The sequence below is a fragment of the Mauremys reevesii genome, linkage group 10 (assembly GCF_016161935.1).
Source record: "Mauremys reevesii isolate NIE-2019 linkage group 10, ASM1616193v1, whole genome shotgun sequence".
In the NCBI taxonomy this organism is placed as follows: domain Eukaryota; kingdom Metazoa; phylum Chordata; order Testudines; family Geoemydidae; genus Mauremys; species Mauremys reevesii.
This window is the reverse complement of record NC_052632.1, coordinates 43003506-43025819: the sequence shown is the minus strand read 5'-3', so window position 1 is coordinate 43025819 and position 22314 is coordinate 43003506. Positions and strand designations below refer to the sequence as shown.

At 48.3% G+C, this 22314-nt stretch overlaps 1 protein-coding gene across 3 annotated transcripts in view; it reads right to left on the bottom strand.

Annotated features, from left to right (window-relative positions):
- ARIH1 (ariadne RBR E3 ubiquitin protein ligase 1) overlaps positions 1-22314 on the bottom strand; it is a 130127-nt gene that overhangs the window by 41492 nt on the left and 66321 nt on the right. For all 3 annotated transcript variants that reach the window (XM_039492224.1, XM_039492226.1, XM_039492227.1), the window contains exons 4-5: positions 3177-3269; positions 2773-2828 (exon numbers count right to left, since the gene is read on the bottom strand). In XM_039492224.1, coding sequence (XP_039348158.1) covers positions 2773-2828; positions 3177-3269 — 149 coding nt within the window. The remainder of the gene's footprint in view (positions 1-2772; positions 2829-3176; positions 3270-22314) is intronic.

The window sequence follows — 22314 nt, the reverse complement described above, 5'->3', positions numbered from 1 at the left end:
TCCCTACAAAGGGGTCAGGAAGGCATCTTTCACAACAGCCTATCACAGACAACTGGGCATACTTATCTGCTGATAATCAAAGATCAGTTGCTAAATTAATTGCCAAAATTAGGCTATCCCATCATACCATCCCCTCCATAAACTTATCAAGCTTCGTCTTAAAGCCAGATATGTCTTTTGCCCCCACGACTCCCCTTGGAAGGCTGTTCCAGAACTTCACTCCTCTAATGGTTAGAAACCTTCGTATAATTTCAAGTCTAAACGTCCAGTTTATATCCATTTGTTGTTGTGTCCACATTGGTACTAAGCTTAAATAATTCCTCTCCCTCCCTAATATTAATCCTTCTGACATATTTATAAAGAGCAATCATATCTCCCCTCAACCTTCTTTTGGTAGGCTAAACAAGCCAAGCTCTTTGAGTCTCCTTTCATAAGACAGGTTTTCCATTCCTCGGATCATCCTAGTAGCCCGTCTCTGAACCTGTTCCAGTTTGAATTCATCCTTCTTAAACATGGGAGACCAAAACTGCACACAGTATTCCAGATGAGGTCTCACCAGTGCCTTATATAACGGTACTAACACCTCCTTTTCTTTGCTGGAAATACCTCACCTGATGCATCCTAAAACTGCATTAGCTTTTTTAACGGCCATATCACATTGGCGGCTCATAGTCATCCTGTGATCAACCTATACTCCGAGGTCCTTCTCCTCCTCTGTTACTTCCAACTGTCTCCCCAATTTATAACTAAAATTCTTGTTATTAATCCCTAAATGCATGACCTTGCACTTTTCACTATTAAATTTCATCCTATTACTATTACTCCAGTTTACAAGGTCATCCAGATCTTCCTGTATGATATCCCTGTCCTTCTCTGTGTTAGCAATACCTCCCAGCTTTGTGTCATCCGCAAACTTTATTAGCACATTCCCGCTTTTTGTGCCAAGGCCAGTAATAAAAAGATTAAATAAGATTGGTCCCAAAACTGATCCCTGAGGAACTCCACTAGTAACCTCCTTCCAGCCTGACAGTTCACCTTTCAGTACGACCCGTTGTAGTCTCCCCTTTAACCAGTTCCTTATCCACCTTTCAATTTTCATATTGATTCCCATCTTTTCCAATTTAACTAATAATTCCCCATGTGGAACCGTGTCAAATGCCTTACTGAAATAGAGGTAAATTAGATCCACTGCATTTCCTTTGTCTAAAAAATCTGTTACCTTCTCAAAGAAGGAGATCAGTTTGTTTTGGCACAATCTACCTTTTGTAAAACCATGTTGTATTTTGTCCCAATTACCATTGACCTCAACGTCATTAACTACTTTCTCCTTCAAAATTTTTTCCAAGACCTTACATACTACAGATGTCAAACTAACAGGCCTATAGTTGCTCGAATCACTTTTTTCCCCTTTCTTAAAAATAGGAACTATGTTAGCAATTCTCCAGTCGTACGGTACAACCACTGAGTTTACTGATTCATTAAAAATTCTTGCTAATGGGCTTGCAATTTCATGTGCCAGTTCCTTTAATATTCTTGGATGAAGATTATCTGGGCCCTCCGATTTTGTCCCATTAAGCTGTTCGAGTTTGGCTTCTACCTTCATATCCTCATTCCCAATGGTCATCCTTCCATTATCCCTAAGCTCCTCATTAGCCTTATTAAAGACTGAGGCAAAGTATTTATTTAGATATTAGGCCATGCCTAGATTATCCTTAACCTCCAATTCCATCCTCAGTGTTTAGCGGTCCCACTCCTTTGTTTTCTTCTTATTTATATGGCTATAGAACCTTTTACTATTGGTTTTAATTCCCTTTGTAAGGTCCAACTCTACATGACTTTTAGCCTCTCTCACTTCATCCCTACATGTTCTGACCTCAATAAGGTAGCTTTCCTTGCTAATCCCGCCCATCTTCCACTCCTTGTAGGCTTTCTGCTTTTTCTTAATCACCTCTCTGAGATGCTTGCTCATCCAGCTTGGTCTACAACTCCTGCCTATGATTTTTTCCCCTTTCTTGGGATGCAGGCTTCTGATAGTTTCTGCAACTTTGACTCGAAGTAATTCCAGGTCTCCTCTGCCTTTAGATCAACGAGTTCTTCAGTCCAATCCACTTCCTTAACTAATTTCCTTAATTCTTTAAAGTTAGCCCTTTTGACATCAAAAACCCTAGTCCCAGATCTATTTTTGTTTATCCTTCCATTTAGTTTGAACTGAATTAGCTCATGATCACTTGAACCAAGGTTGTCCCCTACAACCACTTCTATGATGTCCTCACTACTCACTAAAACCAAATCTAAAATGGCATCCCCTCTTGTTGGTTCTTCAACTACTTGGTGAAGAAATCCATCAGCGTTGGCCAAACGCATTACAAGAGTACTCTTCTGAAGCTTCAGGTATTTTTCACTGCCCAAGGCAGAATACAGGACTTGATGGACCAGCATGTTGACCTGCTGTAGGAAGTTCTATATTCCTAGTCAGATGAGAGGAAACTAACAACTGTATAGGCAATTAACTGGGGTTTTGGTGATAGTGTGCAAGTGCATTTATTCTATTTGTAAGTTTAATAAGTGTGGCAGAGATTCTCCCCTCTAGCACAGAGCTGAGAATCAGTACATCAACACAGTGCCTTGAACATCAATCTCTTTACACTTTAAGACCTTAAAGGAGCTCCAAATGAGCCATTTCATACACACAACATTTACTGGAGGGGGAAAATGGAAAAACATTAACAGAGGAAGGGTAACATGATGCTACCCTTCAACTGTGGTACTTACATAACTGTATTGTCGTCAACTAAGATATCACAGCCATGAGCAGGGCATGAAATAGTCTGAAAAAGGAAAAATGGGTCAAGTAAGGTCTTGGAATGTTTTTTGTGCCCCTTTATCCTCATGAGGAACCCCACAGGATTTTATTGCAAAGTAGCCATATTGGCTCAACAAAATCAGAACTCCAGATACATACCTCCTTGAGCAGCATGACCATGTTCAACCACGGATGAGATGCTTAGACAGAGTCCATACAGTTCCCTATGAAACCCACATGCACTCTGTAGATGAAGAATTCAATCTCCAAGGCTTGTTTATTCATTTTTGTTAGAAAAGACCCCTGCCTCCATCCCATCCTTCCCTCTTCCCCAACACAAGACCAGCACAAGTCACGTAGATCCAATATTTACCTGTCCCATGCCTTCCTCCATTATTTTGGTAGTTAAATATTCACTCCAGCACTGCATACAGAACTTATGTCCACACTCTAGGCCAGTAAAGTACTGCAACAATAAAGACATGTGACACTGTATCCATTCCATCCTTCCTGGAGCTGTGCAGTTTTGCTTATTTATCTCTTACTTGCAGTACAGAATCTGACTGTTCCAACAATACCGTATTGTTTACCTTGCATCATCATCACACCACCACATTGTTACAGCAGCTTTAAATGTGCACTCAATGTAGCTGCAGTCTGCATCCCTAACAGCAGCAGGAAAAATGGAGATGTAGGATTTGCCCCTCCTTCCTCAAATACTTCTAAGTTGTCCTTCATTTTAGGGTTATGTCTACATGGAGCCGGGAGTAGACCTACTCACGCTAGCTCCTCTTGAGCTAGCATGCTGAAAATAGTAGTGTAGCTATGGTAGCGAAAGCAGCAGCACAGATTAGCCCCCATTGAGTATAAACCTGTCTGGACTCTAGCGGTATGTTCTTGAGGCAGCTAGACCATGCCTCCAATGCTAATGCTACCACAGCTACACTACTATTTTCAGCATGCTAGCTCAAGAGGAGCTAGCGTGAGTAGGTCTACTCAAGCTGGGGATCACACCAACACCTCTAGCTAGATGTAGCTTTTGACTCATGCACCTGGTATGAGAGACCTTTTTTCCTATATTTATTACTGTAAGTAAGGCCACTCTTTCTGTCACGGAGGTCGTGGAAGTCATGGATTCTGTGAATTTGGCGACCTCCATTACTTTTGCAGCTACAGTGGCTGGGGCGGCTGACCTCAGGGCCGCCAGAATAGCTGGCCCTGGGGCCAGCTGCTCGGGTGCCCCAGGGCCAGCCGCACCAGCAACTCTGGGAGAAGCCAGCCCCGGGGAACGCCCAAGCAGTGGTCCCAGGAGCAGCCCTGGGGGCCAGCCGCAATGGCCACTGCTCAAGCGGCCACAGGGAGCCCCCAAGCAGTGGTCTTGGGGGCAGCCTGGAGTCATCCGCACTAGCCACTGCTCAGGTGGCCCCGGGGAACACCCGAGCAGCAGTCCTGGGGGTAGCTGGCCCTGGGGAGGCCCCGAAGAGCAGTTTGGAGGCCTTGGAGCAACAAGTTGCCTGGGGGCAGTAGCCCCCGCAGCCAGTGCAGGGGCTAGCCACTGGCCCCCGGAGCTGCTAAGTTGTAGTCAGAGGTATTTATATATAGTAGAAGTCAGAGACAGATCACAGGCCTTGAATGTTTGTTTATTGCCCATGACCTGTTCATGACTTACTAAAATACCCATGACTAAATCTTAGCTTTCACTAACAAATGCTGCATCAGGAACTATGGTTAGAGTTAAAACGATACCCACGGTTTTGTTTCCTGCACTCGCATCCCTCCACCTGGAGATCACACTCAGTCGCTCATAGTTCCAGAATGATTACATACCACATTCTGCCCAAGGCAGCTAAGAGACTGCCGAATTAAGTAGAAGCAGCAAGGAAAAAAGAGGGACTAGGATGGGTTATAGGACTAACATTGAGTAACAGGAGTTTACAGCATTAGAGGTCTATGTGAACTGACGTATACAGTTAACTTTCAGAGTGGTAACCATCTTAGTCTGTATTAGTAAAAACAATGAGGCGTCCTTGTGGCACCTTAGAGACTTAAATTTATTTGGGCATAAGCTTTCGTGGGCTATAACCCACTTTATCAGATGCATGGAGTGAAAAAAGTTAACTTTGAGTATGTCAACTTGCTTGGTACTCTTCAGCCCCTTTGGAACCCAGATGTTCATCTGTTCAGAAGGATGAAGAACCTATTGTTGGTAACTTATTTCTAACTGAGATTTGATACGTTTATCATGCAGACAGTGACCCAGCAAGAACAACTTTGACTTTATGTGCATTATCCTCTACACAAAGTGTGCCAAAACACCTTCTGGGACTCAAGTGATTATGTAAAAAGAATAAGAGTACTTGCGGCACCTTAGAGACTAACAAATTTATCTGAGCATAAGCTTTCGTGGGCTACAGCCCACTTCGTCAGATGCATGGAGTGGAAAATACAGTAGGAAGACATAGATATACACACATATATACACACACACACACACCATGAAACAATGGGAGTTACAATACACACTATAAGGAGAGTGATCAGTTAAGGTGAGCTATAATCAGCAGGAGAGAAAAAGAACTGTTTGTAGTGGTAATGAAAATGGCCATTTCCAGCAACTGACAAGGAGATGTAAGGAACTGGGGGGGGGGGGGGGAGGGGGAATAAACATGGGGAAATAGTTTTACTTTGTGTAAGGCCCATCCACTCCGTCTTTATTCAAGCCTAATTTGATGGTGTCCAATTTGCACATTAATTCCAATTCAGCAGTCTCTCGTTGGAGTCTGGTTTTGAAGTTTTTTTGTTGTAATATTGCAACTTTTAGGTCTGTAATCAAGTGGCCAGGGAGACTGAAGTGTTCTCCAACTGGTTTTTGAATGTTATCATTCTTGATGTCTGATTTGTGTCCATTTATTTTTACATAGAGACTGTCCGCTTTGGCCAATGTATATGGCAGAGGGGCATTGCTGGCACATGATGGCATATATCGGGGGGGGGGGGGGGGACCGACACAAGAGAAATAAATAGGACTGCTAAAGAAGAGTAATTTTGAAGTGATGGTACTACATAAATGAGACTCAGACAGGACAATTATGTTTCAAATCACCGGGAAGACTCTCCCTCACTGCCACTGTGCAAGTTCTAATTGAACCCTCATTTTACATTCTGCCTGTAAAGCACCATACACTTGCATAAGGTTATACAGATAACAGGGTGTCTCCTGGACAGCAGGATGATACAATAGAAGCAAGATTTTGTCAATTAAAAGACCTTCAACTTGAAAAAAAATATCACTTTTTCAGAAAAAGTATTGTTACAAACAACATTCAAGATTACAAGTTTTATGTTTCTTTACTCTGGGCATCTGACACTGGAGTATAATTAGTTTATACTTCCTACACTAGCATGACCACTCTATTCAGGTACCGCTCGGGGGGGCACTCACCTACACACTCGTTTCAAGGCCCTGCTAGAGGGTCCCTTGGCCTCCACTAGAGCTGTCTAGATTAGTAGTTCTGCCTGGAGTCACTCAGGCCCACTCCTCCTTCCCCTCTACTAACCTAGACAGCTCAAGAGAAGGCCAAGGGACATCTACACAGCGCTTTGCCTTTAAGTGGAAGCTTCCTGTGGGAGACCTTAATCTTCTGTCAGCACTCAGTTATCAATGATGCAGGCAGCTATAGGGCCATAATCTCCACATGGGAGAAGACCTGGTTCAGTTTTCAATTATTATTTGAACATCTCATTCAAGATGACTTCTGAGGCTCTAAAAACATTCCTGTGCTCAAACAATACTCCCCTGGAGATGGAGCTTCAGTCAAATGGAAAGAGTTTTTGTTTGTTTTTGAGGTTTCGAGAAGTCTCTGGCACATTTGGGTGGAACTCTGGGAGACCACAGATTTGAAGACTGCACTGGTGGTTTACTCCAGATCTATGGTTACCATGGCACAGAAGGCTGATCTGCATGGGGCAGGGGTTCACAGCCTAAAACTATCATTAACAAAGATATCCTTTAACTATCCTTATGGAAGCAACTATACCAAAGGAAACAACATCCCCAGAAAAGAGAAGAGATAAATGTGTGTCCTTAGTGCAAGACTGATTTTGATGGCTTCCTGCAAGTAAGCTGATAGCTCCCTATTTCATTGTCAGTCACTGCCTCCTCCCAAGCTGTACAGAACATCTGCTTCTCTATCTAGCCATTTCTTTACTTTGAGGAACTTCCCTTCTTGCCAGTCAGCTTCAGGCAAACTGAGAAGAAAGGACAGTTATCTGTACCGTAACTGGCGTTCTTCCAGATGTGTTGCTCATGTCTATTCCACAGTAGGTGTGTGTGCTCGCCACATGCACTAGTGCCAGAAGTTTTTCCCTCAGCAGTACCCATAGCGGGAGCACTGCTGAGCCCCCTGGAGTGGCACCTCTATAGCGCTATGGGGGAGCCGCGTGCTCCCCCCACCCTCAGTTCCTTCTTGCTGGACCAACTCCGACAGAGGGGAAGGAGGGCGGGATGTGGAATAGACATGAGCAACACAACTCGAAGAACGCTAGTTATGGAATAGGTAACTGTCCTTTCTTCTTCAAGTGCTTGCTCATGTGTATTCCATAGTAGGTGATTGCAAGCTATGTCTGATGGAGGTGGATAGGAGTTTACGGATTCCCTGGCTGAAGCACAGACCTACCAAAACCAGCATCATCTCTGGCGTGGGAGACGATCGCACAGTGCAATGTGAACGTGTGTACTGAGGACCAGGTAGTGGCTCTACAGATGTCCTGGATAGGGACATAGACCACAAAGGCCACCAACAAGGCCTGAGCCCTTGTCGAGTGAGCCTTTATGATAGGTGGTGCGGGAACCCCTGCTAGGTCGTAGCATGTGTGGATGCATGATGTAATTCACCGGGAAAGCCTCTGGGTGGAGATCGGTTGACCCTTCATGCGCTCGGCTGAAGCAACAAAGAGTTGTGAAGACCTGCGGAACAGCTTAAGTCTGATCCAGATAAAAAGCCAGTGCTCTGTGCACATCCAGTGTATGGAGGTGACATTCCTTGTTAGAGGCATGAGGTTTGGGGCAGAGGATAGGCAGGAAGATGTCCTGTCCCATGTGAAAAGTGGAGAACACCTTAGGGAGGAATGCCGAGTGTGGGCGAAGCTGAACCTTGTCCTTGTGAAAGACTGTAAGGGGGGTTGCAGGTCAGGGCCCTGAGCTCCGAGACCCGCCGGGCTGACGTGATGGCCACAAGGAAGGCTACCTTCCATGAAAAGGTGAGACCATGAGCATGTGGCCAGAGGTTCGAAAGGGGGCCCCCATGAGGTGGGATAACACCAAATTTAGATCCCACTGAGGGACAGAGGCTATAGCATAAGGAAAGGACAGGTCTAGCCGTTTGAGAGCCCGGTCATGGCATGGGAGAAAACCAAACAGCCCTGGATCGGCGGATGGAATGCCAAAATAGCCACCAGGTGCACCCTGACAGGGGAAGGGGCCAGGCCTTGAGTTCTAAGGTGAAGACGGTACTCAAGGATAAGTTGGAGCAGGGCGGGCATTGGGGAAGTACCCCACTCGCCCGCCCACCTGGAGAACCTGGACCACTTTGTCAGGTAGGCTCAGCGCGTGGATGGCTGTCTACTTTCGAGGAGGACACGCCTGACCTCTTCCGAACACCTTCTCTCCTCCGCATCTAGCCATTGATCAGTCACTCTGTCAAATGGAGGGTGGCCAGATTGGGGTGGAGGAAGTGGCCCTGGTCCTGGGAGAGTAGGTCCGGGCGGAGCAGCAATGGAGCGGCCCGCGGAGGGGCCACAAGCAAGCCCAGGAGGGTCCCATACCAATGATGCTGGGACCAAGCTGGGGTGATCAGGAGGACGCGCGCCTTGTCCGTTTTCACTTTCTCCAGGACCTTGCCAATGAGGGGAAATGGGGAAAAGGCGTAGAGGAGTTGACCCAACCATGACAGGAGGAAGGCATCTGAGATTGCGTTCCTCCCCCCGGAACAGAACCTGTGGCGACGGCGGTTCTGTCAGGTTGCAAACAGGTCTACTTAGGGAGCTGGTGAGTGACCTCCAAGTGGAGCGACCACTCGTGTCGGGAGGAGAAAACCATACTCAAGTGATAGGCCTGTGCATTGTTGATGCCTTGTAGGTGGAAAGCCTTCAGGGAGATGTCATGGGCTATACAGAACTCCCAGAGGCTGAGGGCTTCCAGGCAGAGGACCGAGAACCTCGTCCCACCTTGCCTGTTGATGTAAAACATCGCAGCGGTGTTGTCCGTGAGTACTCTGACCACCTTGCCATGCAGCTGTGAGCTGAACGCCATATAGGCTAACTCATCACCCTGAGTTACCTGACGTTTATGTGAAGGGACAGCTCTACTGCTGACCACATCCCTTGGGTCTGTGAGTTCCCTATGTGGGGCCCCCAGCCCAGGTCCAACGTGTCGGACACGAGGTCAGGTCCTGGAAGGGAACTCCCTGGAGTATATTGGCCGGGCAGGACCACCATTGTAGCGTGGCAATCACCCGCGCCAATACCGAGAGGTCTTTGTCTAGTTTGTCCCAGGCTTGGGAGAACACTGAGGCCAACCAGAGTTGGAGGGGCCTCATCCAAAGCCTGGCATGGCGCACCACATATGTGCATGCTGCCATGTGGCCCAGGAGCAACAGGCATGTCCTGGCCGTGGTGACGGGGAACTCTGTGACCGAGGCTATAAGCCCCTTCAGGGTCTGGAACCTGTCCAGGGAAAGGGAGGCTGTGGCCTTGGAGGCATCCAAGAGAGCGCCTATGAATTCTATGTGCTGCACCGGAACCAATGTCAACTTGGCCTCGTTTACTAGGACGCCTAGGTTGGCACACGTAGCCAAGAGCAGGTCCACGTGGTTCTGCACCTGGGACCGCAAGCTGCCCTTGAGCAGCCAGTCATCGAAGTAGGGGAATATCTGTACCCCTCGGCATCTGAGATAGGCCACCACTACCACCATACACTTTGTGAATACCCTGGGCACGGTGGACAGGCCAAACAGGAGGACCGTAAATTGGTAGTGGTCCTGTCCCACTAGGAAATGCAGGAAGCATCTGTGCCCCTTGAATACATGGATATGGAAGTATGCGTCCTGAAGTAAGGCCCGCATACCAATCACCAGAGTCCAGAGCGGGTATGATACATGACAGAGACCATGCGGAACCGGCATTTTGCCATGAACCAATTAAGGTCTTGCAGATCCAGGATGGGCCTGAGCGCCCCTTTCGCCTTGGGGATCAGGAAGTAATGGGAGTAAAACCCTTTCCCCCGGAACTCCCACAGAAGCTTCTCCACAGCTCCCAAGCTGGGGAGCTGACCCACTTCCTGCTGTAGCAGGGATAAATGCGATGGATCCCCCTTGCCGTCCGAGGGAGGGCGGGGGTGACACAAATTGTAGTGTGTAACCCTGGGAAATGGTGTTGAGGACCCATCGGTCCAATATTATTCGGGACCATTCCATAAGGAATGCACACAAGTGGTTTCTGAAGGCAAACTTTATTGGTAGGAGGGTCCTCTCGGGGGTCACCGGGGTACCCTCCTGCAGCCAGTCAAAACTGCCTCTTGCCCTGCTGTTTGCCCCTGGAGGGCCCAGGCAGCGGGGCAGAGCGAGACTGCCTCTGAGGTCACCTCTTTTGGGTCCTGGACCTCTTGGACGCGGGCTTGTATCTCAGCTGGGGCGCAGGGACGAAGGCTTGTGTCTTAGGCTTTACCTTGGGCGGGATGTAGAGCCCGAGGGTCTGAAGGGTAGTACATGAGTCCTTCATGCCATGGAGCCTCACGTCCGTTTGTTCTGTGAACAGGTCCTTGCTGTCAAAGGGAAAATCCTGCATCAGAGACTGTGCCTCCACGGAGAGCCCAAACAGCAGTAGCCACGATGTCCTGCGCATGGACACGGCCAAGGCCATGGACCAAGCAGCCGTGTCGGCTGCATCTGACGCTGCCTGCAGAGTAGCCTTTGTGGCGGCAGCGCCCTCCTCCACGAGCGCCTTAAAATCCTTCCGTTCGCATTCTGGGAGGGAGGGCTTGAATTTGGGTAGTAACCCCCACAAGTTAGTTACATTCATAACAAATGAGGAGAGCCTGGTGGTTGGCCACCTGGAGCAGGAAGCTGGCTGATGAATAAATCTTCCTGTCAAACGAGTCCAGTCTTTTAGAGTCTTTATTTTTGGGTGTGGGTCCTGGTTGACTATCTTTCCCTATGATTTACGGACTCCACCACTAGGGAGTTGGGGGGCCGGGTGGGTATAAAGGTATTCGTGCCCTTTCGCGGGTACGAAGTACTTGCACTCTGCCTTTTTTGATATTGGGGCGAGGGAGGCTGGCGTTCACCAGAGAGCATTGGAGATGTTAGCCACCCCTTCGTGCAGCAGGAGGGCCACTCTGCCCGGTACTGAAGATGAGAGCACGTTAAACAACGAGTCTGAGGGTCCCTCCATCTCAGCTTGGAGCTGGAGACTGGATGCTACTCGCTTTAGTAGCTCCTGATGAGCCCCGATGTCCTCCTGCAGTGCGGAGGGGGGTGGGGCTGCAATTTTGTCATCCGGTGCAGGGGAGGGGGCTGATACAGGGCTCTGCATGTCGGCTGGAGGCACGGGATCCACCCCTTGGTCAGACTCCTCATGCGGTGCCGAGGATCCATGACCCGCCAATCTATCCCTTGGGGGTCTGGATAGTTTGGCTGAAGGAGCCTCCGATGCCCCTGCTATTGACCGAGGGCCTTGCTGGGCATGTATGGAGGGCCAGGGGGTCCAGTGGCATCACTGGTCTTGCCATGGGGGTCCTTGCCATTTACTCTGGTGCAGCACTGGCGGCACCAGCTGGTTGGGTTGGCCCAGCTGAGTAGTATTGACTGACGGGAGTCCAGCGACGGCTTGCCTCTGGAGCGCGGTCCAGGTGCCAGCGGCCCCGGGCTCCTGACGAGTCATAATGTCTTTGTCAACCTGCAAGGCCCCTGGTGTCGAAGGCATGCGGACATCAGGAGAGGCCTGAGTTGACGCAACCGGGCTGCTCCGCTCAACCTGAGTCAGAGCTCTGGAGCCCGGGGGGGAGGGAAACTGGGGCTGCCCGACATGGGTCTAGCCTCATCCCTTGTTTTCCCTCTGAGAGGACGGGGCCTCTCTCTGCTTCTTGGACAGGGAGCGGTGTTGGGAGATCACTGCGCACCAAAGACAAAAGTGCCCGGTGCTGATTCCACTCGGTGCACTGGGGTTGGGGCCAGTGCCAACTCCATGAGAAGGGCCTGAAGTCTAATGTCTCTCTTTTTTAGTTCTGGGTTTAAAGGACCTGCAGATCTTACAGTGGTCACCGATGTGAGATTTGCCCAAGCAGCGGAGCCAATCAGTGTGCAGGTCACTTCTAGGCATCGAACACCTGCAAGACTCGCACGATTTAAACCCTAGGGCCCGGGGCATGCCCCGGCCCGAACACTAACTAATTAACTAAGCTGAAACTTTATTGAACTAACACAGTTACTACTAACAACTAAACGAGTTCTAGGACAAGCTGCAGCAAAGCTGGAGCAAGTAGTTCCGATGCACCGTCACTGGCAGCAAGGAGGAACTGAGGGTGGGGAGAGCGTGTGGCTCCCCTTATAGCGCACTATAGAGGCACCACTCCAGGGGTCGCAGCAGCACTCCCCCTACGGGTACTGCTGAGGGAAAAACTTCCAGCACTGGTGCACGTGGCGAGCACGCACACCTACTGTTGAATACACATGAGCAAGCACTCAAAGAACCACCAATAAAGCTGCCCCCTCCACACACCCCTGGAAATTGTGACAGCTGATAAGTAACGATTCTGTTCCAAAAATGGCATATCATGGGCAGACATTACCTTACTTTCACCTTACCTTTCTATACTGATGAGATTCTAATGACCTCATTTGGGGGTCCAGGAACAGTCATTTTCCTGCTTTTTGCATATTCCTATTTGCAAGACCTCTAGCATCAATATTATACTACCTTTTGATATCAGTGTCTGCTCTTTTGTAAGCAATAACTGAGCAAACACAGCAAGGACTCTGCTGATCCAAGACTGACATTTTTGAGAGCAGCTCCACTCAAAACATTTTTCTTCTTTAGTAAATAGCTCAGTGAAAGGTACCACAGGGACAGTTCCGCAGAAGCCATCTATATATCCACAGAATAAGTGCACCACATGGGCTACAGAACAAGTTTCCCAGAAACACCACCCTGTTAATGCTCCCATCAAACCTGATCTGAAGGGACACTGCGGCGGGAGGAAGGCCGAAGTTCTGTCTACCTTTCAATTCTTATCCTCACCTCTAAGACTGCCAACAAGAGGTCATGGTGTGATTACTGACTGTCTGACACCAATCCATTAGGAACCAAACAGATCAACAGGTTTCACTTAGGCCACCAAACTGTCACTGCTGGATTCAGACTTGACACACAGCAGCAAAAGGCCCTTCTCCAACAGGTATTCCCCACCATTCTCAAAACATGTGGCATGGTGGCCACCATTCTGCCAGTAGAATTTGGGATTCAATCAAAACCTCTCCTGAACAGGCCAGATGGGTTACTATAAAGGAACACAAAATCTACACTCCCACTAGTCAGAGAAGGCAGAGTGTGATGCCATCTGCAATCTCTGCACCACAAGTTGTCTCTTGTGAATTTCTAGCATTTTTTAAAATTTAAAACCTCTGAAATTCCCAGCATTCTAAAAGCAGAAAGGAACTCTTAGCAAAACTGCAGTGTTTTGGATGACCTAGGAAAGAAATCAAAGCTGTTCTAAACTAAGTAGGTAAAGATTCTGGGATTTTTAGGTTAAATGTTCACTTTTTAAAAATATCTATTTAGGTCTATATATCCCATAGATTCATAGGAATGGATAGGACCTCAAGAGGTCATCTAGTCCACTCCCCTGCACTCAAGACAGGACTAAGTATTATCTAAACCACTGGTCACCAACCAGTCGATCGCGATTCATTGGTCGATCCTGGAGACTCTCCCAGTCAATCGCGATCTCCGGTGTTGTGGCAGGCTCCCTGCTTGCCCCGGCCCCACACCACACCTGGAAGTGACCAGCATGCCCCCGTGGCTGGCAGGGATCTCTGCACTGCTCCTGGACCAGCATTTCTCTTCCACCACCCAACCTGCAACCTCCCGGAGCCAGCCCCTCCATACCCACTCCTACACCCCAAGACCTATCCTACAAAGCACTTGCGGCCCCTCACAGTTTGGTATTGTCTCTATGCCATTATCTAAATCACCGATGAAGATATTGAACAGAACCGGATCCAGAACTGATCCCTGTGGGTCCCCACTCAATATGCCCTTCCTGATAACTATTATCTGGGAAAAAGTTTTCCAACCAGTTATGTGCCCACCTTATAGCAGTTCCATCTAGCTTGCATTTCCCTAGTTTATAAGAGGGTCGTGCGAGACAGTATCAAAAGCCTTACTAAAGTCAAGATATATCACATCTACCACTTCCCCCCATCCACAACACTTGTTACCCTGTCAAAGAAAGTTATCAGGTTGATTTGACATTATTTGTTCTTGACAAATCCATGCTGTTACTTATCACTTTATTATCTTCTAGGTGTTTGCAACCTGATTACTTAATTATTTGCTCCATTATCTTTCTGGGTACAGAAGCTAAGCTGACTGGTCTGTAATTCCCTGGGTTGCTTTCTTATTTCCCTTTTTGTAGGTTGGCACTATATTTGCCCTTTTCCAGTCTTCTTGAATCTCTCCCGTCTTCCATGACTTTTCAAAGCTAATCTCTAATGGCTCAGATATCTCCCTCAGTCAGCTCCTTGAGCATTCTAGGATGTACTTCATCAGGCCATGGTGACTTGAAGACATCTAACTTGTCTAAGCAATTTTTAACTTGTTCTTTCCCGATTTTAGCCTCTGATCCTACCTCATTTTTACTCAAGAAGCAAGACTTGCAGAAGAAAGTGGAATTCACCCACTAAAAGCTCATGCATGCTGTCTGTCTTAGTCTAATAAGCCACCACAGGATTCTTTGTTGCTTTTACAGATCCAGACTAACACGGCTACCCCTCTGATACTCATTTTTACTGGCATTCACTATACTAGATGATCAATCGCTACTAACCTTCTTGGTGAAAACTGAAACAAAACATTTATGCCATTTCCACATTTTCTGTTATCATTCCTCCACTCCTCATTGAATAATCCCTACTGTCCACAGCCCCAACACAAAAGCTTCAATTCAAATCCAAACTAGGTGACTGACAGTGACCTCAGGCATGAACAGAGACTCATGCCTTTCATAAAAAAAAAAGGAGAGAGATTAAAGGGCCTGGTTTTCCTGCACCATTTCCCCCAGATTCTTCATATGCTGAAAAAAACAGAGGATTTCCTTCCATTTTGCCTAATCTTTATACCCTCACCCTGGAGGCATTCCCTAACGGACACTATCCTCCTCCCAGTTAAGCTAAGGACTAGACTGTTCTCCTACTGACCCCTACGCTACTGCTCTCAAGGTACAAAGGAAAGCAGAAACACCTACAGTGAGCACTCAGGCTCCCTGAGAGAACAGGAAATGGAGCAAATGGAACATACACCAGGGAGCATACTGTTACAATATACTGGTCCCAAAATTGTGACAGGGAGGGGACCTGCAGTCGTAAGTTTTACCTTTGCTGTTCATAGCACAGTAACTCTATTCAACCTCAGGGGTTTCTTTGGCCACATGAAAATCCATGTCAAGTGTCAGTATGAAATATCCAGAACATTATCTGATGCCCCCTTCCCTTCAACCCTGACCTATGAGAACCCCTATTCCAAGAGTGATAGGCAATTCAGTTATTACATTGTTTTGGCCAATACGCTACTGCCAAATGTGCTGAGCTTGCTGTGTGTAAAACCCTCCATACTTAACTCACTGGTATTCCCATGGTGGTACGGGAAACAGAACTGTCAAATGCAGTCTGTCTTTGTCACTGCTTTAAAATTACTTATTATGGAAGATTTACTGGAAGCTGAAAGAACTGAAGCAATTACATACGCGCGCGCACACACACACGAAAGCAGAATACTGAGAGTCTATTTGCCTGTGGAAAAAAAGGGCGAGATTTTACTGAACAGGAAGTTTATGAAGAGCTCCATAAAACAAGCATGGAGGCTGGCAAATGTATTCAAAGCACAGGTTTGGAAAAACCAGGGAGCAGGAGTAACACCACATCATGTTTCCACACTTTCAGCTAGATCAGCAGTTCTCAACCAGAGGTCCAGGGCCCCCTAGGGAGCACGAGCAGGTTTTGGGAAGGTCTGTCAAGCAGGGCTGGCACTAGCCTTGCTGGAGCCCAGGAAGGAAAGCCAAAGCCCTGCTGTGCGGGGCAGAAGCCCAGGGCCTCGAGCCCCACCATCCGGGGCTGAAGCCAAAGCCTGAGCAACTTAGCTTTGCAGGGCCACACAACTGCATTGCTTGTTATATGCTTTTATATGCAGAAAAATATTTGTTGTGGCATAGATGGGCCATGGAGTTTTTATAACATGTTGAGGGGGCATCAGAAAGAAAAAGATAAGAATCTCTGAGCTAGATAATTTCCCACTGTGATATTGAATAAGCAGTGCCCATTACTCAGCCAAGAAAACAGTCCAAACAATCCAGGGCCTCAAAGTGTAAGATATTAACTTCATGGATACTGACTAATACCCAGATGCTTAAAAGCAGCGTGTGGAGAAGGGACTATGGCAGATGTTACAGTGATGGGCAAGGTATAAATATGTAGTGGTAGTACAGATATGGGCGAGGAGCCCACTTGGGGCAGGAGGTTTGAGTTGAATTTACTATGCTCCACTTTCAATATAGAACAGTGGAAAGTGGTTTTTTATTTGGTGGGTGTGGGGTGCGCATGCACACTCTAAGAGGTAAGGTGACCTGTAAGTGGGGGCGGTGGGGGAGAGAAATCAGACATGTGCCCTTTCTGCTTCATCATGATAGATAAAAGGTACTCAAAGTTTAAGATGGCTTCTTTGCTTTCTTAGAACTCTGTATTAAGAATGCTAAGTTTGCCGGTCCCTGGCTTTGCTAGACTTGCTGGAATTCTCAAATGAACACCGATATTTAAAAGTGGGTAAAGATGTCCCTTCTCAGGGTATGTCTACACTACCAGATTAGTTCGATTTAACTTAATTCGAATTTGTGGAATCGACCTTACAAAGTCAAATGTGTGTGTCCACACTAAGGACACTAATTCGACTTTGTGAGTCCACACTAACGGGGCAAGCGTCGACATTGGAAGCAGTGCACTGTGGGAAGCTATCCCACAGTTCCCACAGTCCCCACTGCCCATTTGAATTCTGGGATTTCCCCACAATGCATGCTGGGGGGAAAAATGTGTCGAGGGTGGTCTTGGGTAACTGTCATCATTCAACGTGCTTTCGGACGTCTCAAGGGGAGATGGAGGAGCTTACTGACCCAATCGGATCTCAGCGAAACCAATATCCCCATTGTTATTGCAGCTTGCTGTGTGCTCCACAATCTCTGTGAGAGCAAGGGGGAGACCTTTATGGCGAGATGGGAGGTTGAGGCAAATCGCCTGGCTGCTGATTACGCTCAGCCAGACAGCCGTGCAATTAGAAGAGCGCAGCGGGAAGCGCTGTGCATCCGGGAGGCTTTGAAAGCTAGGTTCCTCAGGGAACAGGGTAACCTGTGACTGTTCAGTTTCTTTACAGAGAAGCTGAACCTGCCCCTGCTTCAGTTACTGTTGACTTTCTTCTGCGGTTACATACCCCGTTCACCACGTTTCCCCCCTTCCAACACATGTTTAAAAATAAAGTTAATGGAACATTGTTAATTAACAACGTTTTCTTTATTAATTAATTCGCGTTAAAGGGTTGAAACAGGGACGCAGACTGTGGTGGGCAGGGTGTGCAGTGATGTTAACACCGCTTCTACACTCGAGAATGATAGGCTCCTGCTCCTAGAGCGATCTGCAGTGCCAGACTGGTTGTTTCAACGGAGCCTGCCATCCCTTCTTTTCGTGACTCTGTGTGCGGGGGCTACGTGACCTTGTGGCGAGGGAGGACGGTTACAGATTCCCTTGCTGTGTGGCTCTGTGGTCCGGGACAAGGACCGCTGCATAAGTTCTGTAACCGCCCTCCCATGCCACAAAGTCTCACACCCCCCACCCACACAGAACATGGAAAACACCTCCCAGACCGACCAGGGTGCCTACTGACTGCACTGTGTGTGTGACCTGCTGTTGATCCTGCCCCCGTGTCTGTACCCTGGTAAAGGTGACTGTCCTATGCAATTAACAACCCCCTTCCCCCCCCCCCACCCTTCACAGACAGTCTTCTGTAGAAAAACTTGATGGAAATAGTAATTAACAGCAAACTACTTTTAATAATCAACTACACAGTTAGGGGATGAAACTGGGATTGGGGCTTCGGTGAGCCAGGAAGGGAATTAGAGCCTTCTTGTATTTGTGCACTCTGCAGGGGTGCAGTGACAGTTTTCACAGCCCCTGTCGCCCCTCCTTCTTGTTACTTTGGGTGAGGGGGGTTTGGGACTTTGTGGTGGGGGAGGGCGGTTGCAGATACAGTGCAGGGGGGCTCTGTCCTCCTGCCTGTGGTCCTGCAGAACATCCACAAGGCACCGGAGCATGTCAAATTTTCCCTGGGCATTTCCTGTGTGGCTGGTCAGAACATCCAAGCTCGGACTGCTGTCCAGAGCGTCAACAGAGTGGTGCACTGTGGGATAACTCCCGGAGCAACTAAGGTCGATTTCCGTCCACACATAGCCTAATTTGACATAGCCATGTCGAATTTAGCACTACTCCCCTCGTTGGGGAGGAGTACAGAATTCGAACTAAAGAGCCCTCTAGGTCGAACTAATTAGCTTCCTGGTGTGGACGGGTGCACGGTTAAGTCGAATTAACGCTGCTAAATTCGACAAACTCCTAGTGTAAACCAGGCCTCAGTTATTTAAGTTAGGCAGTTTAATAGTCAATCAAAATCATTTCGCTCTTAGCCAAGTTTCACTTTCTCAATACTGCAATGTCATAACCCTACTAACTCTTCAGTCAGACTTTTCCAAGGTAGACTAGACATGAATTTCTAATGAAAAACAAGTATTGAATTTCTACCCAAGCAGATTTTTTAAATATCTTTATACAACAAAGCAGATCTACACTCTTGTCTCCCTTGCAGTTCACCTTTAAAGGCAAAGAGGGAGTGCAGAAGACTCTGAAGATATAAAGGGAGGAGGACTGGGCAAGTCTATATTTCCTCAACCATTTATTTGCATTTCTGGAGACAATGTTTTATTCCTTACTGGCTAGAGAGTACCCAATGGTAAATTCCTCCAGTGCAGCACAATGCTGAGAATCTCGCAGGTGGTAGAATCTGTCCATTGCTCTTCCTTGCACACAGAGCTCGCACTTCCCATTCCTCATTGGGGAAAGTCTTGCAGACATGCCAGTCAACAAAACAGTACTCTTTTTCAAGGCAGCTCATGAAACCAAAGTGCAAAATGGAGACCTGAAAGGTAGGCTAATAAACACACCCAGCATAAAAATGGAAAGCTCTCATGTCTTGATTATATAAAGGTTTATTGTTTTCAAAAGAGATCAAACCAGGGTGCCATTTGTTTTTGAAGATCATTCCCACTCCATATGGAACTGCAAGTTCAAATAAAGAAAACGAAGTTCCTGATGGATGTTGATTGATGGCAAAACCACAGAAAAGCTGAGACGTCTGTGTTTCAGAGACTTACATTTTTCTACCAATCTTATCCTCCCTCTCCCTGTTTGTTCTGTCCATTTGTAGTATCCCAACACCCAAACTGTCAGCTTTCTGGGATGGAAATTGTTATGTTATTTGTCTGCACGGCACATAGCAGCCCTGAAACCTTGATACAGATAACTTACATTTGGGAAAGTAAACTGTCACAACAGCTTAGGAAGCTGAACTATAGCCACTGGAGGACCATTCCACCTAAGCTATTCCACGAATACAAACCTACTGTGCATATAGTATAAATTAGATAATTCCACATCTGCTAGTTTTATTCACCGCAGAAAACAGTGTAATTTTATTTTCCAGTCCTTTCCCTAGACTCCCCATTTCAGTTTTATCCTGCTATCATGTACTCTTTTAAAAAGTTTTCTATCTTGTCCTACTTTAGTTATATTTACCAGCTTCTCCACTAGTGTTTTTTACAACACTCTGAGTATTAGACTTGTGACATTTCTTTGCATCTCTCATTGAGTATCTGACCTTTTAAAAAATAATTTGATCTAATGGTTTGGTCTATGCTTTGCCGAACGGCTTTACTGCATTGCTGCCCACAACCTGACAGCATCCCTTAAAGCAGTGGTCCCCCATGTGGTGCCCGTGGGCGCCATCGTGCCCGCCGGAGCATTTATGTGCGTCCGCCTAGTGCCCAGCAGGGGAGAGAAGCCACGGCCCTGCACCTGACGGGGACAGAGAACTCAGGCTGCGAGCACGGTGTTCTCTATTCCCAGCAGGCGCGGGGCCTGCCTAGTGACCAGCAGGGGAGACAAGCCGCAGCCCCGCGCCTGATGGGGACAAAGAACTCCGGGGCTGCGGGCACTGATGTTCTTGGTTCCTGGCAGGCGCAGGGCCGCGACTTACGCTGGAGGGAAGCCGCGGCCCTGCGCCTGCTGGGGACTGAACTCCGGGTCTGCAGACTGTGGGCGCCGGTGTTCTCTGTCCTCGCAGCTTCTCTCCGGCTTCTCTCTGGATTCATATATTATGTTATATTAAATATGATGTTTTTCGTATTATTTAATGTACAAATACAAAGTAAGCCTTGAAAAATTGTTGGCGCCCGCCACAGTCTTCTGAAAATATGAATGTGCTACTGGCCACAAAAAGGTTGGGGACCACTGCCTTAAAGTGTACCATAATGTATCTGCAAATAAAGTAACTGTCAATATACAGCTGGAATGTAACAAGCCTAACTCTGGATACATGGCAATGGTTTTCAGTGCAGCCTTTAATCACGCTTTGTTACTTAATACCTTTCTTTCATTGCTCAAATGTTCTGCCACAATCTTACCTGAAACTGATCACTTCTATATGAAAAGACTTAGTTTAATAGTGTAACTCAAAGTGATTATATTTTACCTACACAGTAGAACCTAAGAGTTCCATACACCTCAGGAATGGAGGATGTCTAACTCTGAAATGTTCCATAACTCTGAGCAAGAGATTATGGACTCCAGCCACATTTGGGCCCTCAGGGCTTCTGCCCCACGGGAGAGCACCAGGGCTCAGCGCTTTAAACCTAGGGGGAGCAAAGGGCTTCAGCCCCGCTCCGTCTTTCGAGGGGCACCGGAGGCTCAGGGTTTCAGCCCTTCAGCTTCATTCCCAACTTCTGCCCTGCGGAGGGTACCGGTGCCACTCCTGGCTTCAACTGGGAGCAGGGGAGGAAGAGCAAAGAGTGTGCCAGGGCTTGGGGCTTTAGCTATGGGGGAGTGGTGGGGCTGAAACCGGTCCTCCCCTTGTAGCTAAAGCCTCGAGCCCCAGCACCTGAAGCTGGGACAGACACGGGGCTGAAACCCTGAGCCCTGGCACTCCCCCTGAGGCTGAAACCAGGAGCGGAACCGCAGGACTAAAGGCCTGAGCCCCAGCGCTCCCATCCCCCATCTAAAGCCCTAAATCCCAGTGCTCCCGTGGATCAGAAGCGCCGAGCCCTTCCCCCTCTGAGCCCTGACAACCCCACCATCCCCTGGGGAAGCTGCAGCCCCAACCCCCAATGGCTGAAGCCCTGAGGTTTTGCTTTTTTTTGGTTTGCACTGCTGCCTGATTGAGGACTTCCCGTTCCACAGGGTCTGGTTCACCAATAAGTCCATAACTCTGGTGCTCGTATCTTTCAGGTTCTACTGCAGGGGTGGGCAAACTTTTTGGCCCGAGGGCCACATCTGGGTGGGGAAATTGCATGCGGGCCATGAATGTACGGCTGGGGCAAGAGGTTGGGGTGCAGGAGGGAGTGCAGGGTGTGGGAAGGGGCGCGGTGTGGAGGAAGGGGCACAGCAGGGATGCGGGATGTACGAGGGGGCTCAGGGTAGGGGGTTGGGGTGCAGGAGGGTGTGTGGCATGCAGGAGGGGACTCAGGGCAGAAGGTTGGGGTGCAGAAGAGGTGTGGCAGGGGGCTTGGGGAGAGGGTTGGGGTGCTGGAGGAGTTTGGGGTATGGGCTCTGGCTTGGCACCACTTACCTTGAGCGGCTCCGGGGTGGCAGTGGCGCACTCAGGAAGGGTCCCTGCCTTGAGAGGGGGGCAGAGGGCTCTGCATGCTGCCTTCGCCTGTGGGTACCACTCCTGAAGCTCCCATTGGCTGCGGTTCCCCGTTCCCGGACAATGGGAGCGAGGTTGTGGGGTGGGGGATAGCCTGCAGGTGAGGGCAGTGCACGGAGCCCTCTGTCCCCCGCTCTCCCTGGGCCATGGTGCTGGCCGCTTCCAGGAGTGGTGTGGCACAGGGCTGGGGTAGGCAGGGAGCTTGCCTTAGCCCTGCAGCGCCACAGGGGTGG